The sequence below is a fragment of the Dreissena polymorpha genome, chromosome 5 (assembly GCF_020536995.1).
Source record: "Dreissena polymorpha isolate Duluth1 chromosome 5, UMN_Dpol_1.0, whole genome shotgun sequence".
In the NCBI taxonomy this organism is placed as follows: Eukaryota; Metazoa; Mollusca; class Bivalvia; order Myida; family Dreissenidae; genus Dreissena; species Dreissena polymorpha.
Window position 1 is genome coordinate 30,739,957 of NC_068359.1, and position 17,720 is coordinate 30,757,676.

General features: G+C 35.3%; 1 protein-coding gene across 3 annotated transcripts in view; it reads right to left on the minus strand.

Annotated features, from left to right (window-relative positions):
• The window catches only part of LOC127832475 (death domain-containing protein CRADD-like), a 41,471-nt gene extending 23,959 nt beyond the window's left edge, over positions 1-17,512 (minus strand). The window contains exons 1-3 of one of the 3 annotated variants that reach the window (XM_052357977.1): positions 17,390-17,511; positions 14,678-15,004; positions 13,646-13,797 (exon numbers count right to left, since the gene is read on the minus strand). In XM_052357977.1, the coding sequence (XP_052213937.1) occupies positions 13,646-13,797; positions 14,678-14,975 (450 nt within the window). In that variant the 5' untranslated portion in view covers positions 14,976-15,004; positions 17,390-17,511. Of the gene's footprint in view, positions 1-4,841; positions 4,981-12,160; positions 13,798-14,677; positions 15,005-17,389 lie in introns of those variants that run through there. The other 2 variants (XM_052357979.1, XM_052357980.1) reach the window with 2 other exon arrangements.
• Between the last annotated feature and the right edge of the window lie 208 nt (positions 17,513-17,720).

Below are 17,720 nucleotides of genomic sequence, written 5' to 3' on the forward strand. Positions count from 1 at the left end.
ATAACAACTATTCATTTCATTCAGTTTTCAATTATGTCATTGGCTCAACAAAAAAGAGAGCTAAAGTCTCTCCACAGTGACAATACCTAATCGCCACAAGCATTATATGTAACAAATTGAAAAGTAGGAAATTCTTAAAAAACAATTATAAGATTTCAGATTTTAACAACCTGTTGATTTAATTGCCCATACCTTGCCATGGAGATGGAAATCGAGTCACTCAATCAGTTGGCAGGTCCATTTATTTGTCAGCATTGTATATTTGTGGAGCCAACTGTTTCACATTTCTCAGGCGATTTCATTAAAACTTCATTATTTCATCATCATGAACTGTAGATGGGCAAGACACTTTCCATTCCCAGTGATCAACACATATTCTTGAATTATTTGTCATGGAACATAGTTGACAAAGCTGTACATTATCTCCTTCATTATCAATAGAACTGATATCCTCACTTGATTTCGAAAATATAAATAGGAGAACTAGCTATAACATTCTAACATGTCCTTTTATGAATATTGCTTTAAACTCGGATGGGAAACACATGTCAATCTTTGGTCTCCTGTTTGAAAAGCATAATCATGAGAGTATGATATCAAGTACCGGTAGTCTTCCATATAGGAATGAAAATAACAGTTTTAATAATTATGTGAAAGCCCTGCAAACCAAACGTCAGGTGAGTAAAAATAAACTACAGGTCGGGGTGATTTATAACTAATGTTTACTCAGTTGGTTCAACATGACATCTCTTGAACTGTTGCAGTTACTAAAAAAGTCAACATCAGATACAATTATTTTCCACTTACGCTTTTGCATGGAGAATCCAGTAGTCATAAGTCTTCAATGCACACAATGCGATCAACAAGGCGTAATAAAAAGTATTTATTAAAATCAGCTAATATAATGAGCATTCATACAAAATGCATTCAAACAAGATTCAGAAATGGCTATTCAGTGTTACAATTACATACAAACCCATAACATTGAAGGCTGAGCAATGTAAATTAGCATGTACAAACATGTACGGTAACACCAAAATAAACATAACCTTTCTAACTTTTAACATGTTGCAAACACTCTCATAAACTACATTGACAGTTACACAGGCACTTTTATATTAACTAAGATTCTATCTTACATTTGTATTAATAAATATATTTGAATAGTTGTATGAAACAAGTTTGCTCGATGAAGACACGAAGAAACCTAACTATTGCAAGAAGGTTGATTAAAGAATGATGTGAGTACTAATGAAAATAAAAATATATTAAATTTCTAGACACATTTTAATTTTCAAACTTGGCTGAAGATTTGACTTGAAATGTGTGTCTTAACAAGCTTTTTCTTTAATTTTACTAACCTCACATGACCCAGTTTCAAACTCAACTATTTATTATTATTATTATTATTATTATTACAAATGTTCTGACCAAGTTTTGTGAAGATTGAAATAAGAATATGAGGGTAAACAAGGCATCAAGGCACCTCTAGTGCCATAAAATGAAAACTACCCTACCTCTGTTTGAGATTTTATTTTAGAACTGGGACCATTTTATTATTACGACAAATGTCCTGAGCAAGTTTAATGAAGATTGGAATAAGATATGAGGGTAAACAAGGCATCAAGGCCTAACTAATGCCATAAAATGAAAACTACCCCACGCTGGTGGCAATGTTTTAAAGAACTGGAACCATTTTCGAACTGCCAAGATATCATTCGAACAAAATCATTGTTCTGGACAAGTTTCATGAAGGTTGGACTTAAATTCGACATCGAGAGTGGTAACAAGTTTCACAATAGCCAGTTAATGAAACTGCCCCAACACTGCATGGCTTCCATGTCTCATGAAAATCGAACAATTTTCGCCTTCTGTCGAGACATCATTAGATCAAAAATGTTCTGACCATCTCTCAGGAAGATTGGACTTAAGAACTGACTTCTAGAGTGTTCAATGTTTAACAATTGCCATAATAGGAAAACTGCCCCACCCCCTTGTGGCCAGGTTTTTTTAACAAACAACAACCATTTCCGAATTCAATAAATGTGACTTCTAGAGTGTTAACAAGCATTTTTTTTAATTTGACCAGGTGACCTTGTTTTTAAACTCCAGTGATGGAGTTTTAACCTCAAGCAAGATGTCATAGGGCCAAATGTTCTGACCATGTTACATGCAGATTGGAAAAAAATGTGGCCTCTAGAGAGTAAACAAAGAAAATATTGATGACAGACGCACAGCGGATAAAAGGCCATCACAAAAGCTCACCATGATTATGTTACGCTCATGTGACCTAAACAATCAATGTTAATTTCTTCATGATTTTTACACTACATAACTTTTTTTCATTAGATTTCCAATTAAGAAAATAAAACAAAAGAATAGAATAGCACATTTACCACAAAAGCACTCAAATTCCATATTAAAACTGAATTTGTACCTAATACCATGAGAACTGGTACACTTATCAGAGAGGACTCTTTTTACTTTGTATGTAAAATGGTGTCAATATGCCTTTAAAACATTCATGGTGATTTGTAACATGGACGTATACAAACATAGTGAATAGGTCCCTGTTTTTTATGTTCATTTTTTCATTTTTAAACTATGTTTTTGTCATATAATTGAAAACTAAAAGCAAGGATGGTTCCCACCTCATTGCACTAGTTACACTTTAGTTTCTTATTCATCTGGCGTTGAGTTGTCACTTACCGTGATTCTAGCATTTACTTAATTAAACTAAACTGCCAGAATCGGAGCGTTTAAACTGAACACAAATGTGCTTTTTATAACTTAACATGATTAAATTGTATATATATATAATTATATATATATATATATATATATATATATATATATATATATATATATATATATATATATATATATATATATATATATATATATATATATACACACACATATATACATGTATATGGTATTCAATAATATAATATGGTATTCAATATTATAATATGGTATTGAATATTATTTAATCAGAGCAATATTGCCCCTCATCCTTAACATTATCTGCCTAGAAAATTTTCTCTACATTTGAAGCCTTGAACTCCGAAAATCCTTTAAAAGGTGCATGTTATACAATCACAAGAAACCGTCGGAGATGGGTGATGCTCCCCAAAGGTTTTTTTGTCACAATATTGCACTATATATTCAGATAAAAGGAAACGTCTTGAGGGGCATAACTTTGGACAAAATAATACGATGGATGGTTTAGCAACTTAAAAATTTCAAACTTCAAAGGGCCATAACTCTGTGAAAAATCATCCGACCATAACCGGCTGATAATATGCACATCTCCTGTTGGTAGTGAAGCTTCCCATAAAGTTTCATTGAATTCCCGTAATAAGTTGCTGAGAAATAGCTCGGACAAGAATTGCACTATATGTACAATGGAAAATTTCAAAAGGGCCATAAGTCTGTGAAAAATCATCCGACCAGAACCCGCTGATAATATGCACATCTCCTCTTGGTAGTGAAGCTTCCCATAAAGTTTCATTGAATTCCGGTCATTAGTTGCTGAGAAATAGCCCGGACAAGAATTGCACTATATGTACAGTTAATGGAAAATTTCAAAGGGCCATAACTCTGTGGAAAAATCATCCGACCAGAACTGGCTGATAATATGCACATCTCCTCTTGGTAGTGAAGCTTCCCATAAAGTTTCATTGAATTCCGGTCATTAGTTGCTGAGAAATAGACCGGACAAAAATTGTGCATGGACGGACGGACGGACGGATGGACACACGGACAGACGAAGAGGCGACTACCGGTATATGCTCCCCCCAAATTTTTTTTAGGGGGAGCATAATAACAATCAAAATTCAAAGTTTGAAATTTTTATGAAAATGACAAAAATAAACATAGAAAAGGTATACAAAACATTGCCTCATTCTTTATCCTATAACAACTGAAATTTGCAGAAAAAATGTCAAGAATGCTAAACAAGACAATGATTAAATTGTAGTAAATAATATTGATTTTAACAATTTTCTTACCAAACACGACTCTGTTCAGAACAGGGTCATGATGTTAGTCAATATATTGGAACAATTTTTCAGACACAGTTGCAAAAAAATATGTAAAACAAGAGATGTGTTTGTCAGAAACATACTGCCCCCTATTGCGCCACTTTGAAATAAAATTTCAATACATCATTTGGCAGGTTTAGAAATTATCTCCCTTTTAAAGCTTATTACTTCTCTTGGATTGTATTTTTTTACTTTTGACCTTGAAGGATGACCTTGACCTTTCACCACTCACAATGTGCAACTTTATCAGATACACATGCATGCCAAATATCAAGTTGCTATCTTCAATATTGCAAAAGTTATGGCCAATGTTAAAGTTTTCGGACGGACGCACAGACTGACAGACTGATGGCCAGTTCAACTGCTATATGCCACCCTACCGGGGGGCATAAAAAAAAATTAGGGTCAAAATTTGTTTAACAAAAAAAAATCATATTCATAATGACTTGGCATTCCTCATTGACCTTTGATTGGTCACACAAAATTTAACTTTCAATACAACACTATATGAAAAACTGAATCCTAGTATGTTTTTTCAATTCAGCATAACTGTTTTGTTAGTTGAAAATGTAGGATAGTGTAAACTAATCAAAACAACATGCATTAAGATTCGCACATTTGCCTCGCCACCTTTTTCATCGTTTCCATGTCAATTGTACAACTACATTTCTTCAAGGCCTCAATCCATCTTGTGAGGTGAGCCTCCTCTGGCCTCTTGTTACACCACTTGTATATGGCCGAGTGCATCCGCATCACTGGGGTGGGATGCTCCATCTTACAGTGGTCAACCTCCACCTTGTACAGTCCCAGCTCCATGGCTGCTAGCTCCCAGTCTTTGCCCACCCCTTGCGCCAGTCGGCTCATGTCGCGATCGGTTAGCCGTCGAAGGCGAATTCTTTCTGGGATTTCCTGCAGCTATGCGTATGGATCTGCTGCATCTCCTGTGAATTAAGAAAATGAAATTTAAAACAAGTATATGTTGGTTTCTAACAAAAACAATTACAGTCTGGCAAGCAATTGCGCAGCTGAAGGTTACCTTTGACCTCTAAGTGTGACCTTGACCCCTGAGGAAGGTGGACAAGTGTTACTATTGAAATGTTGCAGCCTTATGGTTGTCATTCGTGGAGAGTTATATTAAACAAGGCTGTTTGTGAAACATGCATGCCCCCCATATGGGCTGTCAGTTGTAGTGGCAGCCATTGTGTAAATACGTTTTGTGTCACTGTGACCTTGACCTATGACCTAGTGACCTGAAAATCAATAGGGGTCATCTGCCAGTCATGATCAATTTACCTATGAAGTTTCATGATCCTAGGCCTAATAATTCTTGAGTTATCATCCGGAAACCATTTTACTGTTTCGAGTCACTGTGACCTTGACCTTTGACCTAGTTTCCTGAAAATGTATAGGGGTCATCTGCCATTTATGATCAATGTACTTATGAAGTTTCATGATCCTAGGCATAGGCATTCTTAAGTTATCATCTTATCCATATATACAAGTATACTCATGCCAAGTTTCAATGAAATCCGCCAAAGCACATCCAAGTTATCATCCGTAACCATTTTACTGTTTCGAGTCACTGTGACCTTTGACCTAGTGACCTGAAAATCAATAGGGGTCATCTGCCAGTCATGATCAATGTACCTATGAAGTTTCATGATCCTAGGTTTAAGCCTTCTTGAGTTATCATCCGGAAACCATTTTACTGTGTCGAGTCAACATGACCTTGACCTTTGACCTAGTGACCTGAAAATCAATAGGGGTCATCTGTGAGTCATGATCAATGTACCTATGCAGTTTCATGATCCTAGGCGTAAGCAATCTTGAGTTATCATACGGAAACCATTTTTCTGTGTCGAGTCACCGTGACCTTGACCTTTGACCTAGTGACCTGAAAATCAATAGGGGTCATCTGCGAGTCATGATCAATGTACCTATAAAAATTCATGATCCTAGGCGTAAGCGTTCTTGAGTTATCATCCGGAAACCATTTTACTATTTCGAGTCACTGTAACCTTGACCTAGTGACCTGAAAATCAATAGGGGTCATCTGCCAGTCATGATCAATGTACCTATGAAGTTTCATGATCCTAGGCCTAAGCGTTCTTGAGTTATCATCCAGAAACCATCTGGTGGACGGACCGACCGACCGACGGACCGACCGACATGTGCAAAACAATATACCCCCTCTTCTTCGAAGGGGGGCATAAATAGTATGATAAATGACAAAGTTGAAATCAAAGCTGTTAAGCTGTTTTATGGCAAACTTTGAGGAAGTGAGGTAGGGAGACAAGTTTAACACACAAAAATACGTCCTATGAAGAATTGCAGTTGCACCAAGTTGTTTTTAAAGCCATCAATATATGGCAACGTTATGTCTAAGACAAGAATTTTCAAACTCATTTGACTTCTCACCTCTAAATGTGACCTAAACTTTTGAGGTAGCAAGTCATTAATTACACACCAGATGCAGTTCTCTTATGGTTGTTATTCGTGGAAAGTTATCTTAAAGTAGCATGATTAATGACAAAGTTACCGTTCAAACTAACTGTTTTATGGCAAAATATGATCTTAAAACTCTCAAGTGCAACCTTGACCTCTGAGTTAGGGCAAAACATTTTACTTTCAACTAGCCATCTTTTGACGGATTTCATTTGTGCCAACTTATTTTTCAAAATCAATTTATATATGGCAAAGTTATGGCACAGACAGGAATTTTCAAGCTGTATAATGACAAACAAGGGCTGTTTGTAAAACATGCATGCCCCCCATATGGGCTGTCAGTTGTAGTGGCAGCCATTGTGTGAATACGTCTTTTGTCACTGTGACCTTGACCTTTGACTTAGTGACCTGAAAATCAAAAGGGTCATCTGCAAGTTATAATCAATGTACCTATGAAGTGTCATGATCCAAGGCCTAATTATTCTTAAGTTATCATCAGGAAACCATTTCACTGTTTCCAGTCACTGTGGCCTTGACCTAGTGACCTGAAAATCAATAGGGGTCATCTGCCAGTCATAATCAATGTACCTATGAAGTTTCATGATCCTAGGCGTAAGCAATCTTGAGTTATCATACGGAAACCATTTTATTGTTTTGAGTCACTGTGACCTTGACCTTTGAGCTAGTGACCTGAAAATCAATAGTGGACATCTTCCAGTCATGATCAATGTTCCTATAAAGTTTCATAATCCTAGGCGTAAGCATTCTTGAGTTATCATCCAGAAACCATTTTAGTGATTTTAGTCACTGTGACCTTGACCTTTGACCTAGTGACCTGAAAATCAATAGGGGTCATCTGCCAGTCATGATCAATGTACCTATGAAGTTTCATGATCCTAGGCGTAAGCAATCTTGAGTTATCATCCAGAAACCATCTGGTGGAATGACCGACGGACCGACCGACCGACATGAGCAAAACAATATACCCCTCTTCTTCGAAGGGGGGCATAAATATGACTTTGGAGCTTGATGCTAACCTGTACCTTTGTGTTAGGGAGACTGTTATTAAAAGGTCATGTTGTTTCATTATGGTTTACTTTTTGTGGGAGGGAGACATATGCCACACACGACACATCGTATAATGATGCTGGACATTTGTGCAAAATTACATAAAAAATCCATCAATATATGACAGATTTAGACAAATTATGGTTGAGGTAATTTTTCAAAGACCTACAATGTGACTGCTAAATATCCTGTTCTTCGAAATGGGGCATTGAATTGATTGAACCGCAAGTAACACAAACATATAAATAATACACACATGCAAGTAAACTGAATTATCAAGAATAACATTGCAGTCAAAGGGTAGCAACTGTGTCAAACCCTTTATTTGATATTAATCGAGTTGTCTCACATGTAACATAACCATAAGGATCAAAGTTTTATATGATATGAGCTGGTGACCCAGTTTTTGAACACATTTGACCCAGATCCGCAGTCTTTCAATACAAACTTGATGTTGTCAATGATAAAATATATTTTCTAGCAGGACAGCTAAATTTAGAAGCACAATGTCACAACATTCTTTCCATGCAAATTCTCTTTAAACAAATAGTTTTCAAAATGTAACATATATCTTCATAACTTTAATAATTAAAACAAATACCTTGATTTGGTGGATCCACTAGGGTATTTTCAAGCAGGTCCACTAAATGTTGAAGGCCGTGTTCTTTCAATGCATCTATGAATACTGTGTATGCATTATCACCTTTCTGAAGAATTTTTTGTATAAAGCAACTATTTCTTTTTTCCTGAATATTAGGATTCCACCCCTCTATTTCGTCTTTATCTTTGAAGTCAAAGACATGTTTCTCAATAAATATATCAAGCAAATCTTTAGCTTCAATATCCTTTTTTATTGCTTGATAGTTTTTAGTGATTTTCTGCTTTAGGTCGTGCCTCATTGTGCTCATTGTATTTTCAATACCTGAAAAACAAGCAAATTCGTTGAATTGATATTGCCCGCCAATATACTTCTGGACACAAAAGTTTTCTGGACTGATGGACAACGCCAACATGCATCATCCTCTTATCCATATCTATACTCATACCAATGTCAATGAAATCCGTCAATGCACTTCCAAGATATGGCTCCGGACACAAAAAACATTATTTCAAGATACAAAGGGCCATAACTCTGTTATTATCCAATGGTGTACAATGCCATTTGGCGTGCATCATCCTCTTATCCATATATATACTCATACCAAGTTTCAATGAAATCCGCCAAAGGATTTCCAAGATACGGCTCCGGACACAAAAAAAGCATTATTTCAAGATACAAAGGGCCATAAATCCGTTATTAACAGATGGTGTACAATGCCATTTGGTGTGCATCATCCTCTTATCCATATATATACTCATACCAAGTTTCAATGAAATCCGCCAAAGCACTTCCAAGATATGGCTCCGGACACAAAAGTGCCAGACGGACGGAAAGACAAAATTTATGTATTCATATATTATATGTGCTACATGTATATATATATATGTTTCACATCATACAGTCAACCCTGTCTTCAGTGACTGAGGATTGTGGATTTTAACCTCTCAACACAGGTGGTCTCTTAATAAAGGGCGAATTGTTTAGGCAATTGGTCTGTTGTTATAAGGTTGTAACTTAATTAGCAGGTGATGTTATAAAATATAGCAGGTATTAAACTAACCAAAATGCTTTTAATTAAAAGTTATTTTTATGTGATGAATTTGCATGTGATTTATACTGTAACTATCTGTAACTATCACGGGTTTGTTGCATACAATTTATTGAAAACATTATGTACAAATAACATATTAAGCTTTCACACAAATTGTATATTAAGATCAACAGAAAAATCCTACAAAATAAAGTACATTTCCTACATTCTCCTACCACCATGTGCCATTTAGTACTTATGCAGTTAAAAAAGTCATGGCACAAGCTTTTAAAATTTAATGCCTTAGTGTAGCTCGATTGGTCATTGTCGGCTCGGGTACTACTTACATGTACCCTGGGTCTGATACTTAAACATTCCCGGGAATTTTAACGCTAAATCGGTTGTCAGCTATTTTTTCACTCTCTTACACTGTGGTTCATGTATATTGAGGCACGAACGACAACTCTGGTAGGAGAATGCTATTTTTTAGCTCGCCTGAGCATAATGTGCTCATTGTGAGCTTTTGTGATCGCCTTTTGTCCTGCTATACTCTAGAGGCCATATTTATTGTCAAATCTTCATGAAATTTGGTCAAAAGATTGGTCTCAACGATATCTTGGATGAGTTCGAAAATGGTTACGTTTGCTTGAAAAACATGGCTGCCAAGGGGCGGGGCATTTTTCCTTATATGACTATTTAAGGCTATAGTAAAATCTTGTTAACACTCTAGAGGCCACATTTGTAGTCCGATCTTCATGAAACTTGGTCAGAAGATTCATCCCAAAAATATCTTGGACGAGTTTGAAAATGATGCGAGTTGGTTGAAAAACACGGCCGCCAGGGGAGGGGCATTTTTCCTTATATGGCTATAGAAAAAACCTTGTTAACACTCTAGAGGCCACATTTATTGTCCAATCTTCATGAAATTTGGTAAAAAAAACATGGCTACCAAGGGGCGGTGCATTTTTTCCTTATATGGCTATAGTAAATCCTTAATAACACTCTAGAGGCCACATTTATTGTCCGATCTTCATGGTCAGATTTGTCCCAATGATATCTTGGACGAGTTTGAAAATGGTTCCGGTTGGTTGAAAACATGGCCGCCAAGGTGGCGGGGCATTTTTCCTTAATAAGCTATAGTAATATTTCGTGAACGGAGAAAAAATAATCTAAGACCAAAAAACTTGCAAACCGACTGAAAATGGCTGCCATTTTACTATTGCGCAATCAATAAGGTTGTTGGCTCTTTTGGCCCAGTTCTTTTTTCAAGCTCATTCGGCCCCAATTTCAGGCTCATTGGCCCAAGTACCAGGCTTTTTCGGCCCCATTTTTAATTTGAATAAATCGTTGAATATATGTTGGTCGATTCTCTTTAAAACTATGGAATATTGTTCATTACAGTAATACTGTATTATATTATCTTTATTGAAGATTATTCCATTGAACAAAGATTCTCTTGTTTATTATAGACTAGATAGAAGAGTCTGAGACGGCTTTCAAAATAAAAGAACTATAAATTTATTTCTATTACATATATTTGGATAACTTTAAAGTGATAACAATAAGGAATACACACGTCTTAACAATACACTACAGTATCGTATTTACTGCACACAAATTGTTCATTTTATTAATAAGTTCAATTACATCATCATCATAATCATCATCATAATAATCATCATCATCATTCATCATTATAATCACCATCATCATCATAATAATCGTCAGTACATGAATAATTATCATCATAATAATAAGCATCATCATCATTTTTCTGTTGCAGAAATGCCTATTTATAACGTGTTTGCAAATTTCATAACAATTTTGATTTGTGAGCCTTAGCTCACAAATAATGTAGAGGCAATTTTGCAAATCAGTATGGGCTTAACTACGCTAGGAATAGTAACCCGTGACTGCATGTGTGGAAAACTGCAGTAAAATTAAGCAGACGACGAATGCTAAAAGCGTCTGCTCTAACCACCACATCTGCCTGTTTATAGTTCCCACTGGTACACTACATAGTGTCGATGTATTCAAAAGTATTTAACAGCTTGTAAGACAACGTTGTACAGTCTAGTGTTAATCATTGAAATCTGTCCATATTGGCTGCTTTCAGGGAAAATGGGGCTGAATGCATGTCAAATAAGATTAGCCTGTGCACACTGATCATAAGCTGTATCAATGATTTGGAAAAAAACAAACACATCTTGACCTGTGCTTTAAGACACACTCTTTATAAATTTGAATTGGTTGTAGTCTTTTCAAACTTGCGATATAAAAAGCTATAATATAATTTAGAAAACTGAGTTGCGTCAAAGATTATACAACAGCGAACAAATTCAGTGCCTTCAGCACTTTGATTATCCTAATTGACATAATACACTTGTTCCTGTTGTGATACTAGTAACACATCGTTAATGCATTAAACACATGTTGTTTTCTTTAATTACTCCGACCCCGTCATTATCGAATGAAGCCATTGTCTAGCACACCTGCACCTATGCCAGGTTTTATGATATTTATCAGGTTGTTAAATACATGTGTGATGTGTATTCGGATCAACAGGTAACAAATAGGTAGAATTAAGATTATAAATGGTAGATTTAAGATTATAATTTAAAAATTATCTTAAAAATAGAAGAATTGTGTCCGTAAAATTTGAACTGACAAAATAAATTTAAAAATTGGCAAAATAGAACCATGTCAACGATTTTACTATGTTGATTTATGTTCAAGCTCACAAAGGAAAATAATTTATATGTCGAAAATCTTAGCTAGTTAGTTTGCATAGACAGTTACATGTATTGCATCACTGTTACCCGCGAAAAACATCGTTGACACCTCCCTTTACCAGCTATCTGTTATGTGGTCAACAGCCCAACGTAAGCTACAATGTAAATTGAATGTAAAAGTGCACAAACACAAACAAAGACAGTTTTGCATATTTTATTCAAACATTTTTTTTGTAAAAATCTGTTGCTACCCGTTCATATCTGTCGTTACCGACTCTAAAGTTTCCTGTTTAATTGCCTGTTTAAGTCTTGATAATAATCTAGTCATAAAACTGTTGAGTTGCCTTTTAAAGTTTCCTGTTAAATTGCGACTAGATAGCCATGTTATGTCATTAAAATGTTGGAATACCCTGATCCACTGTTTTTCTTCAGCATATAGAAGGGACCCATACTTTTTCTCTGGGACCCAAAGATTTAAAACCTACGAGTCCATGGGACTCATACTTTTGATTTCTAAAATTATCACTGCTAAAACCTGTTCGCCATAAGTCACCCTGAATGGTTTCGCCCTTGGTCGTTTCGCCCTAACAAGTGGTATTCAATATTACTGAACCTTAGCAATATTGCCCCCTCATCCTTAACATCATCTGCACAGGAAAGTTTTTCTACATTTGAAACCTTGAACTATGAAAATCCTTTAAAAGGAGCATATAACAAACATAACAATCAAAATTCAAAGTTTGACATTTTCATAAAAATTACAAATATAAACAAACAAAAGATATACAAAACATCGCCTCATTCTTTATCCTAAAACAACTGAAATTTGCAGAAAAAAATGTCAATAATGGTAAAAAAGACAGTGATGAAATAGTAGTAAATAATATTGGTGTAACATTCCATATGAAAACTCAATTCATGATATATCTAACAAGTAATGATGTATGTTTTAAAACTGAGGCACTAACAAACTTTTTCTTTCATATTGGCTGTGTTTTTCTTTTACCAAACACAACTCTGTTCAGAGCAGGGCCATGATGTTAGTCAATATATTGAAACAATTTTTCAGACACAGTTGCAAATAAATCTGTCAAAAATATAAATTTTAGGGTCAACATTTTTTAACAAGAGATGTGTTTGTCAGAAACACAATGCCCCCTATTGCGCCGCTTTGAAGCCATATATTTGACCTATGACCTTGAAGGATGACCTTGACCTTTCAACACACAAAATGTGCAGCTCCATGAGATACACATGCATGCCAAATATCAAGTTTCTATCTTCAATATTGCAAAAGTTATGACCAAGGTTAAAGTTTTAAGTGACAGACACACCGACACACACATACAATAACAGACAGACAGACAGGCCAAAAACAATATACCCCGAATCATTCGATCCGGGGGCATAACAAAAAATTCATATTCATAACGACTTGGCATTCCTCGCTGACCTTTGATTGGTCAAACAAAATTTAACTTTCAATACAACACTATATGAAAAACTGAATCCTAGTATGTTTTTTCAACATGCATTAAGATTCACACATTTGCCTCGCCACCTTTTTCATCGTGTCTGTGTCAATTGTAGTAGAACTACAATTTTTCAAGGCCTCAATCCATCTAGTGAGGTGAGCCTCCTCTGGCCTCCTGTTGCGCCATTTGTGCATGGCGGAGTACATCTGCATCACTGGGGTGGGATTCTCCATCTTACAGTGGTCAACCTCAACCTTGGACAGTCCCAGCTCCATGGCTGCTAGCTCCCAGTCTTTGCCCACCCCTTGCGCCAGTCTGCTCATGTCGCGATCTGTTAGACGTCGAAGGCGAATTCTTTCTGGGATTTCCTGCAGCCATGCGTATGGATCTGCTGCATCGCCTGTCAATTAAGAAAATGAATTATTTTTAAATGTACCGGTAAATGTTGGTTTCTTCCAAAAAAATTACAGACTGGCAAGCAATTGCGCAGCTGAATGTTACCTTTGACCTCTAAGTGTAGCCTTGACCTCTGAGGAAGGTGGACAAATTTTACTATGGAAATGCTGCAGCCTGATGGTTGTCATTTGTGGTGAGTTATCTTGAAATAGTATGATGAATGACAAAGTTCAAGTCCAAATAAGCTGTTTTATGGAAAATTTTGAGGAAGGGGGATAGGGAAACAATTTTAACACACAAAAATACGTCCTACGAAGAATTGCAGTGATTTTTAAAGGCATCAATAAATTGCAAAGTTATGGCTGAGAGAGGAATTTCAACTCATTTGACTCCTCACCTCTAAATGTGACCTAAACCTTTGAGGTAGCAAGTCAGTTGTTTTATGATGCAGTTCTGTTATGGTTGTTATTGTTATTGAAATGGGGCAAAGAATTGATTGAACCGCAAATAACACAAACATACAAATAATACACACATGCAAGTTAACTGAATTATCAAGAATAACATTGCAGTCAAAGGGCAGCAACTGTGTAAAACCTATATTAAATATTAATCGAGTTTTCTCACATAATAAGGGTCAAAGTTCTTCCATGATTTGAGCTGGTGACCCAGTTATTGAACACATGTGACCCAGATCCAAAGTCTTTCACTACAAATACCTTGATACATGTGTATGGTCAATGCTAAAAGATATTTTCTAGCAGGACTGCTAAATTTGGAAGCACAATGTCACTACAACATTCTTCCTATATGCAAACTCTCTTTTCACAAATAGTTTTAATAATTAAATATATATGTCTTCAGAACTGAATTAAAACAAATACCTTGATTTGGTAGATCCACTCGGGTACTTTCAAGCAGGTCCACTAAATGTTGAAGCCCGTGTTCTTTCAATGCATCTATGAATACTGTGTATGCATTATCCCCTTTCTGCAGAATTTTTTGTATAAAGCAACTATTTCTATTTTCCTGAGTATTAGGATTCCATCCTTCTATTTCGTCTTTATCTTTGAAGTCAAAGACATTTTCCTCAATAAATATATCGAGTAAATCTTTAGCATCAATATCCTTTTTTATTGCTCGATAGTTTTTAGTGATTTTCTGCTGTAGGTCCGGCCTCATTGTGCCAAATTTCAATGTTTTTTCAATACCTAAAAAAAAAAAAAAAAATATTTATTCATATTTGTTTTATTGATGATACATCTATACATGTTTATCTTTTTCTCGAGTATATAGGTTCCTACCTATGAAAAAACCTTTCATAACAGGTACATGTATTATACCAACCAAAATGCTTTTAATTACAAGTTATTTTCATGTGATGAATTTGCATGTGATATATGCTGCAACTATCTTGGGTTTGTTGCATACAATTTATTGAAAACATAACAAATAAATATAAAGCTTTCACACAAACTGTATATTAAGATCAAAAGTAGACTCCTAAAAAATAAAGTGCATTTCTGATGATTTTCGTTCCATAATTTGTTATTTAGTGTTTATGCAGTAAAAAAACATTATGGCACAAGCTACTAAAATTAAGCCTTACTGTCCCATGTTGACACTTTGATAAAGCCTCCTGAGATTAGTGAATAGTCCATATAAAATTACTCCCAGAGCCTTTGATAATTCTTGCTATGGCAGCTCTCAGCAACCCTTTGGGTTATAAAGCTGAGAGTTGAATTATTGCAACTACCTCAGGGGTGTGAATGCTTGATTGCAATACCATTTATGGCACGCTCCCAACCAGATTAAATTTCCTTTCTTTCAGGTTTTCTTATCAATAAAACAATTGTATTTTATTTAATGAATTATCCTATCTAACATGAATAAATAAGTGATTGTGATAATGTAAAATTATAAGAATTCAATGAAACTAATTAATCATCTTCAATATTTGACAATGTACTAATAATAAAATAGTAACCTAATATTATTTAAAACAAATGCACAAATATGATACAAAATACTTAATTCATTTCAATTTTACATGTTGTAACACAGTTTATAGAAAAAGACGTAGGTTGAATTGCATTTAACAAAAATCACAATGTCATCTTTCATTTACATACTACATTTATTCTTTTCACGCCAAAATTGTGCTGCCAAGTCAAAATTATAACCCCCAAACATCTGCTCACAACTTATTTTCAAATATGACAAAAGCAAATGACAATAAAATCTCATACAAAAATATGGGGTTGAATAGTCTTTGGCATACATGCCATAATTTTTCAGACCAATTCCGGGACATTGAGTTAAATTGTCCGGGACTTTTGCCGATTTTCCGGGACATGTATAAAAAGTAGCGGTATTTATAGACATATGCATTTTTGGTAGTTTTTTTTTTTGTTTCGCATCGTTAATTGCAAAAGTTCGAAAGCCTATCCGAAATACACTTGATCTATTAATGTCAAATTCAACATTACTACTTCCGTTACTAGATACAAGCCACGTGTTTTCAGTGTATGCGATCTAAACATAGATGGTGACGTCACTGCGTTATTGTTATTAAGACCGGTGTGTAACGCGTAGTTGTTGATACGCCTTTATTCATTTATTACATTTATATAATATAAAATACAACAATACAGTACCGTTAGATCGTCAACTCAAATCAATTCACAATACATACAACCAATCACAATAAAACAAATACAACAAAGCAGTACCGGTAGATCGTCAACTTAAAATCCAGACAGTCACACATTACCTACATAACATAAACTACTTTTATTTTTTACTCAGCGATGTTGGACTTCAGATGTGTGAACAACTATCATTTGCCCTTACGCAGCGGGAAATAATGAATGCCGCCATTTTGGTTTGACCGCGAACGTGAGACGATCAATATGATAACAGGACACCTGTTAATTGATCGATTTTGACAGGTAGCGTAGTCTGCCTATTCGGGTAGGCATTGTCATGGAGACGCTGCAGATATACACAGATTCGAAATACAGTTAAGCCTAAGATAAGGTATATGTATCTATGGATTTTGTAAATTCCGGGACATTTGACATATTTCCGGGACAGCGGGACAAGTTCTTCATTTTCGGGACTGTCCCGGACAATCCGAGACGTATGGCATGTATGGTCTTTGGGGGTGAATTGTCCAAGGAAATCAAATTCTGGGGGTGAATTGTCCAGGGGGTGAATTGTCTTGGGGTGAATTGTCTTGGGGTAAATTGTCTGACACCCATTAAACACATAGCGATAACCAATAGCATCATTAGTAAAAGGAACAAAAGAGATATGCAGGCAATAATCACTTGAAAAGATACGAGTTTTTGCCAATATTCTCTTGAATAAAATTTCGGGGCCGCGATAATGAAGAGAACTTGTGATGGCACAAATCATTGTTTATTGATAGATCTTTGGCTTGGCTTTTAAGTTTTATCCGAAATAGTTTATCCGTATAGCATTGACATCACATTTTGAATGTCATCTTATTGATAATGAATGCCATCAGACACATAACTTAAAATTACATAAAGCAGAAAACATTTGAGTGATTTGAAAAAGGTTTGATATACCTACAAATATCGCCAAAAATGAAGGATTTGAAAGATTTCCCGAAGTGTTCACTGTAATGTTGTTGTTGTTTTCCAAAAAGAAAATGTCATATATTTGATCGATTATTTTGAAGTTCTGACACAGAATATGCTTATAGTTTTGTGTCAGAACTATTTAACAATCAGTATTGACTGATTCAAATTTAACTTAATATGAACATAAAATAGAAACTAAGTACATATAGATCTATCATCAACCGGTCACCACTTGTTAATCAGACTTGTTAAACGATCTCACCTCAAGCAATTTTAATACTATCTATCAAACGGTTAGTGTTATATGCAGACGCGC